Here is a 16,281-nt window from a genome sequence, read left to right on the forward strand (position 1 = left end):
CCCTCAGACAGAGAGAGCCTGGGACCACTGTCTCCCTCAGACAGAGAGAGCCTGGGACCACTGTCTCCCTTCAGACAGACAGAGAGCCTGGGATCACTGTCTCCCTCAGACAGACAGAGAACCTGGGACCACTATCTCCCCTCAAACAGAGAGCCTGGGACCACTGTCTCCCTCAGAGAGACAGAGAGCCTGGGACCACTATCTCCCTAAGACAGACAGAGAGCCTGGGACCACTGTCTCCCCTCAGACATATACATTATTACACTACGCACACACACACACACACACACACACACACACACACACACACACACACACTGTAATTCCGGACTAGGGCTGTAGTGGTCATGACATTTTGTCAGCTGGTAACTGTCATGCAAATAGCTGCCGGGCTCACGGTAATTCACCGTTAACCCTAACCCTAACCCTAACAGAAACACGTTTATCATCTCCTGTCTTCCACACATAATCTACTGATACAGACCTTTTGGAACATCTACATTTTTTAAAAGTCTAATAAATCCATGTAATATAGTCTACTACCTTCACAATAAATACATTATTTATTTTAGACGTGGTCTAAAGGAACATTATGATAGAAAGAAAACATATTTTCAAAAGAACAGAATATCATATTCATGGCTGTGAGCTAGTTCATTTAGCAGACAAGATTTGCTTATAATTCCTGTAGCATTATTTATAATTGTATTTTATATAGAATAATTTAATATAATGGTGCTGGTCCATATTTACTGCTCATGACCAATTCTGCTAATTGTTTTTTAATTAATTAATTATTATTATTTATTATTAATGTTTTTGCTCTGATCTTAACTGTTTTTTTTTTTTTGATTGAATAGTGAATGATAGAATAGGGAATGATAGAATAGTGAATGATAGAATAGTGAATGATAGAATAGTGAATGATAGAATAGTGAATGATAGAATAGTGAATGATAGAATAGTGAATGATAGAATAGGGAATGATAGAATAGTGAATGATAGAATAGTGAATGATAGAATAGGGAATGATAGAATAGTGAATGATAGAATAGGGAATGATAGAATAGTGAATGATAGAATAGTGAATGATAGAACAGTGAATGATAGAATAGGGAATGATAGAATAGGGAATGATAGAATAGGGAATGATAGAATAGTGAATGATAGAATAGTGAATGATAGAATAGTGAATGATAGAATAGTGAATGATAGAACAGTGAATGATAGAATAGGGAATGATAGAATAGGGAATGATAGAATAGGGAATGATAGAATAGTGAATGATAGAATAGTGAATGATAGAACAGTGAATGATAGAATAGTGAATGATAGAATAGGTAATGATAGAATAGGGAATGATAGAATAGTGAATGATAGAATAGTGAATGATAGAATAGTGAATGATAGAATAGTGAATGATAGAATAGGGAATGATAGAATAGTGAATGATAGAATAGGGAATGATAGAATAGGGAATGATAGAATAGTGAATGATAGAATAGTGAATGATAGAATAGTGAATGATAGAATAGTGAATGATAGAATAGGGAATGATAGAATAGGGAATGATAGAATAGTGAATGATAGAATAGTGAATGATAGAACAGTGAATGATAGAATAGGGAATGATAGAATAGTGAATGATAGAATAGGGAATGATAGAATAGGGAATGATAGAATAGGGAATGATAGAATAGGGAATGATAGAATAGGGAATGATAGAATAGTGAATGATAGAATAGGGAATGATAGAATAGGGAATGATAGAATAGGGAATGATAGAATAGGGAATGATAGAATAGGGAATGATAGAATAGGGAATGATAGAATAGTGAATGATAGAATAGTGAATGATAGAATAGGGAATGATAGAATAGTGAATGATAGAATAGGGAATGATAGAATAGGGAATGAAAAAATAAGAATGTGTTCTTAACCTACTTGCCTAGTTACATAAATATTAAATAAAGATGTATAAAAAAAAAGGGAAAGTCCATTTTAATTCAATTCTACACTACCGTTCAAAAGTTTGGGGTCACTTAGAAATTTCCTTGTTTTTGAAAGAAAAACACTTTTTTCATAAATGCAGTGATGACTGATAGAATAGGGAATGATAGAATAGTGAATGATAGAATAGTGAATGATAGAATAGGGAATGATAGAATAGGGAATGATAGAATAGTGAATGATAGAATAGGGAATGATAGAATAGGGAATGATAGAATAGTGAATGATAGAATAGTGAATGATAGAACAGTGAATGATAGAATAGGGAATGATAGAATAGTGAATGATAGAACAGTGAATGATAGAATAGGGAATGATAGAATAGGGAATGATAGAATAGGGAATGATAGAATAGTGAATGATAGAATAGGGAATGATAGAATAGGGAATGATAGAATAGTGAATGATAGAATAGGGAATGATAGAATAGTGAATGATAGAATAGGGAATGATAGAATAGTGAATGATAGAACAGGGAATGATAGAACAGTGAATGATAGAATATGATAGAATAGTGAATGATAGAATAGGGAATGATAGAATAGTGAATGATAGAATAGGGAATGATAGAATAGTGAATGATAGAATAGGGAATGATAGAATAGGGAATGATAGAATAGTGAATGATAGAATAGTGAATGAAGGAAGCACTTCCTCGGTTACGTATTTCATATGACAGGCTACACCGGTTATAAAGACGATTAGTGTTCTTCATTTGAAGAATTCTCTGTTTTCACACGCGATTGTGCAATGACTGGGCTTATAAGGACACATTTTCAGTAGGCTTTTGTTCGGCTACGGACTGGCCAACCCTGTTCCAGGGGTCCTAGGACTACAGGCTATGCTTAGAGTTATTTTGACACTTTAGTTGTGATACAAACCTTATTAAAACATATAGGCCTTATTTGAAAAAGTCACAAAGAAATGCAAGTGATAATATTGTCACCCATCAGACTGTTCTCAATTTAATCTGGTCTTAACATATACTAAATATATACTATATACTAATAATATATACTAAATATAAATATATACTAATAATTATAATATATAATATATACTAAATAATATGTGTAAAATTAGTTTGATTTAGAACGGGCCTTTTTTTATGCACCTGTCAGAACAGGGGCAGGAGGAAAAATACAAATATCGAATCGAGGTTGCTTTTCCCCCGGGTTCATGTTCATGCCAGCCAGGTAGGTTGTAAAGCGAAGCAATGTGCTTAATGTTAGGAAAGTTGACAAGTAAACATAGTAGGCCTAGCCTATGAAAAGCTGCTGGGATCCTCCTCTTTTTATTAGAGGACATCAAAACTCTTTTCTCACACAGTTGCAAAGCCTATAGAAATGTTGTGCAACATTGGCTTATAGGAACACGTATTTCACTTATTTCATTCCATGCATCAACCATCTATGAGGAGCTGGCTCTCGCTGGCTCTCGCTGGCTCTCGCTGCCCAACAGGTGACCCCATTCTGCTCAAACTCTGAATGCCGGGGCTCTCGGGAGGTGTTTGGTTTGATTTTCCACTGCATTTGCATTGATTTCAGAGGGACCATAGAGCCCTGAGTACCAGGCCATTAGTGACTGGCAGTCTGCAAGTTTGGTATGACCATCAGCGGCATGACTCAACGGTCAAGTGAAATTTGACCGCATCATGACTCGTGACATGCAGTGTCGTCACCATAGCAACCTTACTCATGACCAATGACCCTGTATATATTAAGGGGTCAGAGCCCTATGGGGCCTGTATATATTAAGGGGTCAGAGCCCTATGGGGCCTGTATATATTAAGGGGTCAGAGCCCTATGGGGCCTGTATATATTAAGGGGTCAGAGCCCTATGGGGTCTGTATATATTAAGGGGTCAGAGCCCTATGGGGCCTGTATATATTAAGGGGTCAGAGACCTATGGGGCCTGTATATATTAAGGGGTCAGAGACCTATGGGGCCTGTATATATTAAGGGGTCAGAGCACTATGGGGCCTGTATATATTAAGGGGTCAGAGCCCTATGGGGCCTGTATATATTAAGGGGTCAGAGCCCTATGGGGCCTATATATATTAAGGGGTCAGAGCCCTATGGGGCCTGTATATATTAAGGGGTCAGAGCCCTATGGGGCCTGTATATATTAAGATATAAAAGAAGTGCACTGCAGATGTAATAGGGTGCCGTTCGGAACACAAGCCAGTACATCTGAACCTGAGGGGATGATATTCCACGTAGAGAGAGAAGTGGCCTTCCTGTTTGGCCCTGTCCGGGGGTTTCCTCGGATGGGGCCACAGTGTCTCCTGACCCATCCTGTCTCAGCCTCCAGTATTTATGCTGCAGTAGTTTATGTGTCGGGGGGCTAGGGTCAGTTTGTTATATCTGGAGTACTTCTCCTGTCCTATTCGGTGTCCTGTGTGAATCTAAGTGTGCGTTCTCTAATTCTCTCCTTCTCTCTTTCTTTCTCTCTCTCGGAGGACCTGAGCCCTAGGACCATGCCCCAGGACTACCTGACATGATGACTCATTGCTGTCCCCAGTCCACCTGGCCGTGCTGCTGCTCCAGTTTCAACTGTTCTGCCTTATTATTATTCGACCATGCTGGTCATTTATGAACATTTGAACATCTTGGCCATGTTCTGTTATAATCTCCACCCGGCACAGCCAGAAGAGGACTGGCCATCCCACATATGCTCTCTCTAATTCTCTCTTTCTTTCTCTCTCTCGGAGGACCTGAGCCCTAGGACCATGCCCCAGGAATACCTGACATGATGACTCCTTGCTGTCCCCAGTCCACCTGACTGTGCTGCTGCTCCAGTTTCAACTGTTCTGCCTTATTATTATTCAACCATGCTGGTCATTTATGAACATTTGAACATCTTGGCCATGTTCTGTTATAATCTCCACCCGGCACAGCCAGAAGAGGACTGGCCACCCCACATAGCCTGGTTCCTCTCTAGGTTTCTTCCTAGGTTTTGGCCTTTCTAGGGAGTTTTTCCTAGCCACCGTGCTTCTACACCTGCATTGCTTGCTGTTTGGGGTTTTAGGCTGGGTTTCTGTACAGCACTTTGAGATATCAGCTGATGTACGAAGGGCTATATAAATAAATTTGATTTGATTTTGATTTGGCCCTGGGGGGCGACACTAGAAGGATAGTAAAAGAGCCTTAGATTGAGCTAACTTACCGTTCGGTCCTCCAAGTACATCGTTTTTGACAGGAAGTCTATTCCGATTGTGGCCTGAAATTAGAAAAAACAAATAGAGACACGTGGGATCAACATTATTCTATAAAATGAAGAAAAGGAATCAAATGAACAACATTAAAATATTAGCCTATAGTTGCTCTCAATAGAAATTATACAAAATCTAATTAATTCATAAAGGTACCTACAGTAAAGGCACGAAGACACTAAGGCAATGTAATGCATTCATAAGGATACCTACAGTAAAGACACGAAGACACTAAGGCAATGTAATGCATTCATAAGGATACCTACAGTAAAGACACGAAGACACTAAGGCAATGTAATGCATTCATAAGGATACCTACAGTAAAGACACGAAGACACTAAGGCAATGTAATGCATTCATAAGGATACCTACAGTAAAGACACGAAGACACTAAGGCAATGTAATGCATTCATAAGGATACCTACAGTAAAGACACGAAGACACTAAGGCAATGTAATGCATTCATAAGGATACCTACAGTAAAGACACGAAGACACTAAGGCAATGTAATGCATTCATAAGGATACCTACAGTAAAGACACGAAGACACTAAGGCAATGTAATGCATTCATAAGGATACCTACAGTAAAGACACGAAGACACTAAGGCAATGTAATGCATTCATAAGGATACCTACAGTAAAGACACGAAGACACTAAGGCAATGTAATGCATTCATAAGGATACCTACAGTAAAGTGTTACCATAAGATTTTACAGGTCTCTCTCACTGTAAGTCTTTCATGTGTTAATTACTGTATATTTAAGAAGACATTTTGATGAGAACCATATCTCCTTAATACCATGGCAACACCTTCCATCTATGAGCTGGTTGTTGGTCACTGGCCGTCCGCCCACAGAACACTACATACCAGGAGGTATTATCTGATTGGCCGTAAGCCCACAGAACACTACATACCAGGAGGTATTATCTGATTGGCCGTCCTCCCACAGAACACTACATACCAGGAGGTATTATCTGATTGGCCGTCCTCCCACAGAACACTACATACCAGGAGGTATTATCTGATTGGCCGTCCTCCCACAGAACACTACATACCAGGAGGTATTATCTGATTGGCCGTCCTCCCACAGAACACTACATACCAGGAGGTATTATCTGATTGGCCGTCCTCCCACAGAACACTACATACCAGGAGGTATTATCTGATTGGCCGTCCTCCCACAGAACACTACATACCAGGAGGTAGTATCTGATTGGCCGTCTGCCCACAGAACACTACATACCAGGAGGTATTATCTGATTGGCCGTCCTCCCACAGAACACTACATACCAGGAGGTATTATCTGATTGGCCGTCCTCCCACAGAACACTACATACCGGGAGGTATTATCTGATTGGCCGTCCTCCCACAGAACACTACATACCAGGAGGTATTATCTGATTGGCCGTCCTCCCACAGAACACTACATACCAGGAGGTATTATCTGATTGGTCGTCCTCCCACAGAACACTACATACCGGGAGGTATTATCTGATTGGCCGTCCTCCCACAGAACACTACATACCAGGAGGTATTATCTGATTGGCCGTCCTCCCACAGAACACTACATACCAGGAGGTATTATCTGATTGACCGTCCTCCCACAGAACACTACATACCAGGAGGTATTATCTGATTGGCCGTCTGCCCACAGAACACTACATACCAGGAGGTATTATCTGATTGGCCGTCCTCCCACAGAACACTACATACCAGGAGGTATTATCTGATTGGCCGTCCTCCCACAGAACACTACATACCAGGAGGTATTATCTGATTGGCCGTCCTCCCACAGAACACTACATACCAGGAGGTATTATCTGATTGGCCGTCCTTCCACAGAACACTACATACCAGGAGGTATTATCTGATTGGCCGTCCTCCCACAGAACACTACATACCAGGAGGTATTATCTGATTGGCCGTCCTCCCACAGAACACTACATACCAGGAGGTATTATCTGATTGGCCGTCCTCCCACAGAACACTACATACCAGGAGGTATTATCTGATTGGCCGTCCTTCCACAGAACACTACATACCAGGAGGTATTATCTGATTGGCCGTCCTCCCACAGAACACTACATACCAGGAGGTATTATCTGATTGGCCGTCCTCCCACAGAACACTACATACCAGGAGGTATTATCTGATTGGCCGTCCTCCCACAGAACACTACTGTCCCTGATGCAGTGGAAATCTTTTTATTTTTATATAAATGAAGTATGCTTGAATAGTAGGGCTTAGTGTCTTAACCCCTACTAGGTACTTGAATAGTAGGGATATGGGAACACGGACACTCTCTCTCTCTTCAACCAAGGCACAGACTTTTTTATTTTTAATTTTTTTTTACAGGTGTTTAAACATTTCAAATTGTCGGGGTTGTGATTAGGCCGCTTGCTTCTTAAATGTCTTACGCTGGCCCTGAGATCTCAGAACATGAGAGAGTTTTACAGATGGCAGGCATACTGTGCATACAGAATGGGATGCTTTGGAGTCAAGTGGCTGACTTTCAATAAGTGTAACTTAGATTGGGACTCATTGACTCCTTGGCTATTATTAATTGTCATAGTGGCTGTAACCTCTGTGGTGTGTAATGAGAAGCAACCAGACGCTGCTGGTCTGTGGTGAGTAATGAGGAGCAACCAGACGCTGCTGGTCTGTGGTGAGTAATGAGGAGCAACCAGACGCTGCTGGTCTGTGGTGTGTAATGAGGAGCAACCAGACGCTGCTGGTCTGTGGTGTGTAATGAGAAGCAACCAGACGCTGCTGGTCTGTGGTGTGTAATGAGGAGCAACCAGACGCTGCTGGTCTGTGGTGTGTAATGAGAAGCAACCAGACGCTGCACTTGACACATTTATGAAATAGCTTAATCCAGTCACTAATAAGCGTGCACCCATTAAGAACATGACTGTTAAAAATGGTTAAATCCCCGTGGATTGATTTGAAAAATGTTATAGTTGAGAAGGATGAGGCTGAAGGAGCAGCAAATATGTCTGGCAGCCCAGCCGATTGTCAAACATACTGCAAACTGAGAAATCATGTGACTAAACGGAATGACAAAATAAGAAACTATACAATGAAACAAAGATAAATGACCTAAAGAACAATAGTAAAAAGATTTGGAGCACCTTAAATGACATTTTGGGCAAAAAGGCAAACTCAGCTCCATCATTCGTTGAATCAGATGGGCTCATTCATTACAAAACCGACTGATATTGCCAACTACTTTAATGATTTTTTTTTGCATTGGCAAGATTAGAAAATTTAGGCATAACATGCAATCTAACGCTGACACTACACATCCAAGCATATCTGACCAAATCATGAAAGACAAGCGTTGTAATTTTGAATTCGGTAAAGTGAGTGTTGAAGAGGTGAAACAATGATTGTTGTCTATCAACAATGACAAGCCACCGGGGTCTGACTTGGATGGAAAACTTGGATGGAACATTACTGAGGAAAGTAGCGGACGATATTGCCACTCCTATTTGCCATATCTTTAAGTCTACTAGAAAGCCCTAAGCCCTGGAGGGAAGCAAAATTAGTGGTGGAAAATGTACCCAATGGTAATACTTGAGTAAAAGTAAAGATACCTTAATAGAAAACTACTCAAGTAAAAGTGAAAGTCAACCAATAAAATACGACTTGAGTAAAAAAAAAAAGTAAAAATAATTTCAAATTCATTTTATGAAGCAAACAAGACGGCACCATTTTCTTGTTTTCAAAATGTACGGATAGCCAGGGCCACACTCCAACACTCGGACATCATTTACAAATGAAACGTTTGAATTTAGTGACTCCTCCAGATCAGAGTCAGTAGGGATGACCAGGGATGTTCTCTTGATAAGTGCGTGAATTGGACCATTTTCCTCTCCTGCTAAGCATTCAGAATGTAATGAGTACTTTTGGGTGTCAGGGGAAATTTATTCAGTAAAAAGTACATTATTTTCTTTAGGAAAGTAGTGAAGTAAAAGTAAAAGTTGTCAAAAATATCATTAATAAAGTCAAGTACAGATACCTCAAGTACTTTACACCAAAACAAAGCAAAACGCCTTCATAAGAAAATAAAAACCATCTTTACTAGTTTAAATAGCCGACCAATCAGCCTGTTACCAACTCTTAGTAAACTTTTGGAAAAAAAATGTGTTTGACAAGATACAACACATTTTACAGTAAACAAATTGAAAACAGACTTTCAGCACGCTTATAGGGAAAGGGATGACCAGGGATGTTCTCTTGATAAGTGCGTGAACTGGACCATTTTCCTGTGGGAAAGACATTCAACAAGCACAGCTCTTACACAAATGACTGATGATTGGCTGAGAGAATTTGATGATATCCTTGTCTCACCTGAAATAATGTTCAGTCTTTTGGCCAGGTGCTGTATTCAGTCAGATATCTACTGTAATGTACTGAGGCCATAACAGTAGATATCTGACTGAACCCAGTACAGTAGATATCTGGCTGAACCCAGTACAGTAGATATCTGACTGAACCCAGTACAGTACAGCAGATACCTGACTGAACCCAGTACAGTAGATATCTGACTGAACCAGTACAGTAGATATCTGACTGAACCCAGTACAGTAGATATCTGACTGAACCCAGTAAAGTAGATATCTGACTGAACCCAGTACAGTAGATATCTGACTGAACCCAGTACAGTACAGTAGATATCTGACTGAACCCAGTACAGTAGATATCTGACTGAACCCAGTACAGTAGATATCTGACTGAACCCAGTACAGTAGATATCTGACTGAACCCCGTACAGCACAGTAGATATCTGACTGAACCCAGTACAGTAGATATCTGACTGAACCCAGTACAGTAGATATCTGACTGAACCCAGCACAGTATATTAGAAATCTGACTGAACCCAGTACAGTAGATTTCTGATTAAACCCAGTACAGTAGATATCTGACTGAACCCAGTACAGTAGATATCTAACTGAACCCAGTACAGTATAGTAAATATCTGACTGAACCCAGTACAGTAAATCTGACTGAACCCAGTACAGTAGATATCGGACTGAACCAAGAACAGTAGATATGACTGAACCCAGTACAGTACAGTATATTAAATATCTGACTGAACTCAGTACAGTAGAAATCTGACTGAACCCAGTACAGTACAGTACAGCAGATATCTGACTGAACCCAGTACAGTACAGCAGATATCTGACTGATCCCAGTACAGTAGATATCTGACTGAACCCAGTACAGTACAGTAGATATCTGACTGAACCCAGTACAGCACAGTAAATATCTGACTGAACCCAGTACAGACAGTAGATATCTGACTGAACCCAGTACAGTACAGTAGATATCTGACTGAACCCAGTACAGTACAGTAGATATCTGACTGAACCCAGTACAGCACAGTAAATATCTGACTGAACCCAGCACAGTACAGTAGATATCTGACTGAACCCAGTACGTTAGATATCTGACTGAACCCAGTACAGCACAGTACAGTAGATATCTGACTGAACCCAGTACAGCACAGTAGATTTGACTAAGCCGAGTACAGTACTGTAGATATCTGACTGAACCCAGTACAGTACAGTATAGTAAATATGACTGAACCTAGCACAGTACAGCAGATATCTGACTGAACCCAGTACAGCAGATATCTGACTGAACCCAGTACAGCAGATATCTGACTGAACCCAGTACAGCAGATATCTGACTGAACCCAGTACAGCAGATATCTGACTGAACCCAGTACAGCAGATATCTGACTGAACCCAGTACAGCAGATATCTGACTGAACCCAGTACAGCAGATATCTGACTGAACCCAGTACAGTAGATATCTGACTGAGCCCAGTACAGCAGATAACTGAATGAGCCCTTCTGTATTGTTTGTTCTTTATTGGATGATAACTAAATCGTATTGTCCATATCAATTCATATGAATTCACATGGAAACCGTACAGAACTCTGGAAAGCTACAATACCAGCAATAGCCCATTTTCCCCAATGTGTTGTTATATCACTTAAAAATGCTATAACAAACCCTGATAATGGTATGTGTTGTAAATAGGAATGGGCTCCATTTACAAAATCATTAACAATATGCCACTGGTCTTGTATTGATTCCTAATCATCCCATCAGTGTGTGTGAGCCCTGGAGCTAGGGGGAGTCTGCAGCCTATAGAGTGTGCAGCATTGGAGCCTGCAGTTCAGGAGTCTGCAGCATTGGAATCTGCAGTTCAGGATTCTGCAGCATTGCAGCCTGCAGTTCAGGAGTCTGCAGCATTGGAGCCTGCAGCATTGGAGCCTGCAGTTCAGGAGTTTGCAGCATTGGAACCTGCAGTTCAGGATTCTGCAGCATTGGAGCCTGCAGTTCAGGAGTCTGCAGCATTGGAGCCTGCAGCATTGGAGCCTGCAGTTCAGGAGTCTGCAGCATTGGAGCCTGCAGTTCAGGAGTCTGCAGCATTGGAGCCTGCAGTTCAGGAGCCTGCAGCATTGGAGCCTGCAGCATTGGAGCCTGCAGTTCAGGAGTCTGCAGCATTGGATCCTGCAGTTCAGGAGTCTGCAGCATTGGATCCTGCAGTTCAGGATTCTGCAGCATTGGAGCCTGCAGTTCAGGAGCCTGCAGCATTGGAGCCTGCAGCATTGGTTCGAATCCAGGCTGTATCACAACCGGGCCATGATTGGGAGTTCCATAGGGTGGCGCACAATTGGCCCAGCGTCGTCCCGGTTAGGGTTTGGCCGGTGTAGGCCGTCATTGTAAATAAGAATTAGTTTTTAACTGACTTGCCTAGTTAAATAAAGGTTAAAAAATATATACAGTTGAAGTTGGAAGTTTACATACCAAATACATTTCAACTCAGTTTTTCACAATTCCTAACATTTAATCCTGGTAAGAATTCCCTGTTTCAGGTCAGTTGGGATCACCACTTTATTTTAAGAATGTGAAATGTCAGAATGACAGTACAGAGAATGATTTATTTCAGCATTTATTTCTTTCATCACATTCTCAGGGGGTCAGAAGTTTACGTACACTCAATTAGTATTTGGTAGCATTGCCTTTAAATTGCCTTTAAATTGTTTAAATTGTTTAACTTGGGTCAAACGTTTTGGGTAGCCTTCCACAAGCTTCCCACAATAAGTTGGGTGAATTTTGGCCCATCCCTCCTGACAGAGCGGGTGTAACTGAGTCAGGTTTGTAGGCCTCCTTGCTTGCACACACTTCTTCAGTTCTGCCCACAAGTGTTCTATAGGATTGAGGTCAGGGCTTTGTGATGGCCACTTCAATACCTTGACTTTGTTGTCCATTTTTGCCACAACTTTGGAAGTATGCTTGGGGTCATTGTCCATTTGGAAGACCAACTTGCGACCAAGCTTTAACTGATGTCTTGAGATGTTGCTTCAATATATCCACATAATTTTCCTGCCTCATGATGCCATCTATTTTGTGAAGTACACCAGTCCCTCCTGCAGCAAAGCACCCCCACAACATGATGCTGCCACCCCCGTGCTTCACGGTTGGGATGGTGTTCTTCGGCTTGCAAGCCTCCCCCTTTTTCCTCCAAACATAACGATGGTCATTATGGCCAAACAGTTCAATTGTTTTTTTCATCAGACCAGAGGACATTTCTCCAAAAAGTCGATCTTTGTCCCCATGTGCAGTTGCAAACCATAGTCTGGCTTTTTATGGCTGTTTTATGGCGGTGTCACGTTCTGACCTGTATTCCCTTTGTTTTGTATTCATAATTTAGTATGTTCAGGGCGTGAGTTGGGGTGGGCAGTCTATGTTTGATTTTCTATGATTTGGGGATTTCTATGTTTCGGCCTAGTATGGTTCTCAATCAGAGGCAGGTGTCATTAGTTGTCTCTGATTGAGAATCATACTTAGGTAGCCTGGGTTGCACTGTTTGTTTGTGGGTGATTGTCTATGTTGATGGCTTGTTTCAGCACAGTTCTCATTTAGCTTCACGGTTGTTATTTCGTTTATTGTTTTTGTATAGTGTTTCAGTGTTCAATGTTTTCTTTATTAAAATTAATGACGAACACATACCACGCCGCATTTTGGTCCGATCCTTGCTACACCTCCTCTTCAGAGGAGGAGGAAGAAGAAAACCGTGACAGGCGGTTTTGGAGCAGTGGTTTCTTCCTTGCTGAGCGGTCTTTCAGGTTATTTCGATATAGGACTGATTTTACTGTGGATATAGATACTTTTGTACCCGTTTCCTCCAGCATCTTCACAAGGTCCTTTGCTGTTGTCCTGGGATTGATTTGCACTTTTCGCACCAAAGTACGTTCACCTCTAGGAGACAGAACGCGTCTCCTTCCTGAGCGGTATGGTGGCAGTGTGGTCCCAAGGGGTTTATACTTGCATACTATTGGTTGCACCTTCAGGCATTTGGAAATTGCTCCAAAGGAGGTATATAATTTTTTCTGAGGACTTGGTTGATTTTCCCATGATGTCAAACAAAGAGGCACTGAGTTTGAAGGTAGACCTTGAAATACGTACATCCTCAGGTACACCTCCAATTGACTCAAATTATGTCATTTAGCCCATCAGAAGCGTTTAAAGCAATGACATCATTTTCTGGAATTTTCCAAGCTGTTTAAAGGCACAGTCAACTTAGTGTATGTAAACTTCTGACCCACTGGACTTGTGATACAGTGAGTTATAAGTGAAATAATCTGTCTGTAAACAATTGTTGGAAGAATGATGTGTGTCATGTACAAAGTAGATGTCCTAACCGACTTGCCAAAACTACAGTTTGTTAACAAGAAAATTGTGGAGTGGTTGAAAAACAAGTTTTAATGACTCCAACCTGTGTATTTAAACTTCCCACTTCAACTGTATTTAAAAATAAATGCTGAGTTAAGGACTCTATCAAGCTCTTTTAATCAGGTTGAAAACTGCTTTCCATCACGCAAGAGCAAATATATTACAAATCATCTGTGAACCAAATAGTGTCATGAAAAATAAAATAAAAATAAATAAATAATGAAAACAGATAAAACCCCTTGCATTCCTCAAAATTAGAGAAAGCCACAGAGGTGTTTGGGAATTAAATGTTCAATGGCAGAGTTGGACTCCCTCTCTAACCCAGGAACCTTGGGTTAAATATAGAATGTCGCACAGAGAGATAGAACTCTGTGCTGTAGGAACAGATTCCATCCGGCAGAATGATTCATAACCTATTTAATTATTAAAACATTCACACATCATTGTTAAAGAACGCAGGGCACAGCTTCCTGCTCTTGCATGCATGGCCCCCACTCAACCAATCACAGCTGGGTGAGGAGGTATTTTACATGTGTATGTTTTTAATTTAATGTTCACTCTAAAGCAGGGGTGGACAATTCACATATCACATAATAACTCCCAAACTCTAAAGCAGGGGTGGACAATTCACATATCACATAATAACTCCCAAACTCTAAAGCAGGGGTGGACAATTCACATATCACATAATAACTCCCGAACTCTAAAGCAGGGGTGGACAATTCACATATCACATAATAACTCTCAAACTCTGAAGCAGGGGTGGACAATTCACATATCACATAATAACTCCCGAACTCTAAAGCAGGGGTGGACAATTCACATATCACATAATAACTCCCGAACTCTAAAGCAGGGGTGGACAATTCACATATCACATAATAACTCTCAAACTCTAAAGCAGGGGTGGACAATTCACATATCACATAATAACTCCCGAACTCTAAAGCAGGGGTGGACAATTCACATATCACATAATAACTCCCGAACTCTAAAGCAGGGGTGGACAATTCACATATCACATAATAACTCCCGAACTCTAAAGCAGGGGTGGACAATTCACATATCACATAATAACTCCCGAACTCTAAAGCAGGGGTGGACAATTCACATATCACATAATAACTCCCGAACTCTAAAGCAGGGGTGGACAATTCACATATCACATAATAACTCCCGAACTCTAAAGCAGGGGTGGACAATTCACATATCACATAATAACTCCCAAACTCTAAAGCAGGGGTGGACAATTCACATATCACATAATAACTCCCGAACTCTAAAGCAGGGGTGGACAATTCACATATCACATAATAACTCCCGAACTCTAAAGCAGGGGTGGACAATTCACATATCACATAATAACTACCGAACTCTAAAGCAGGGGTGGACAATTCACATATCACATAATAACTCCCGAACTCTAAAGCAGGGGTGGACAATTCACATATCACATAATAACTCCCGAACTCTAAAGCAGGGGTGGACAATTCACATATCACATAATAACTCCCGAACTCTAAAGCAGGGGTGGACAATTCACATATCACATAATAACTCCCGAACTCTAAAGCAGGGGTGGACAATTCACATATCACATAATAACTCCAGAACTCTAAAGCAGGGGTGGACAATTCACATATCACATAATAACTCCCAAACTCTAAAGCAGGTGTGGGCAACTCCAGTCCTCATGGGGCCTGATTGTTGTCACAGTTTTGCCCCCAGCTCCAGCTCCAGCTAACACACCCGACTCCAATAATCACCCAATCATGGTCTTCAGTTTAGAATGCAATGTGATTCGTCAGCTGTGTTTGCTTGGGATGGAGAAGAAGTGTGACACCAATCAGGCTACTGAACAAGTGAAATGAAGTGGGCAGATATGTGAATTGTGACTAATGAAAAAGCAAGGGGGGGGGGGACTCCCAAATATGGGGGGGGGGGACTCCCAAATATGGGGGGGGGGGGGGACTCCCAAATATGGGGGGGGACGACGACGACTCCCAAATATGGGGGGGGGGGACTCCCAAATATGGGGGGGGACTCCCAAATATGGGGGGGGACTCCCAAATATGGGGGGGGGGGGACGACACGACTCCCAAATATGGGGGGGGGGAGACTCCCAAATATTTAAAAGTACTCTCAGTAGACCATTTAAAAAAAGCCCTTTGTTCACAGGCTGCTTGGCTAATGGCTAGGCTAACCCTAACCCTAATGGCTAGGCTAACCCTAACCCTAATGGCTAGGCTAACCCTAACCCTAATGGCTAGGCTAACCCTAACCCTAATGGCTAGGCTAAC

The 16,281-nt window shown here is 41.3% G+C and overlaps 1 protein-coding gene across 1 annotated transcript in view; it reads right to left on the reverse strand.

The window, feature by feature from the left end:
- Positions 1–16,281, reverse strand: part of LOC139414735 (ras-related protein Rab-6B-like) — a 161,935-nt gene that overhangs the window by 60,301 nt on the left and 85,353 nt on the right. The window contains exon 3 of the mRNA XM_071162433.1: positions 5,179–5,232. Within this exon, the coding sequence (XP_071018534.1) occupies positions 5,179–5,232 (54 nt within the window). The remainder of the gene's footprint in view (positions 1–5,178; positions 5,233–16,281) is intronic.

This window comes from Oncorhynchus clarkii, chromosome 1 (genome assembly GCF_045791955.1).
Source record: "Oncorhynchus clarkii lewisi isolate Uvic-CL-2024 chromosome 1, UVic_Ocla_1.0, whole genome shotgun sequence".
Classification (NCBI taxonomy): Eukaryota; Metazoa; Chordata; class Actinopteri; order Salmoniformes; family Salmonidae; genus Oncorhynchus; species Oncorhynchus clarkii.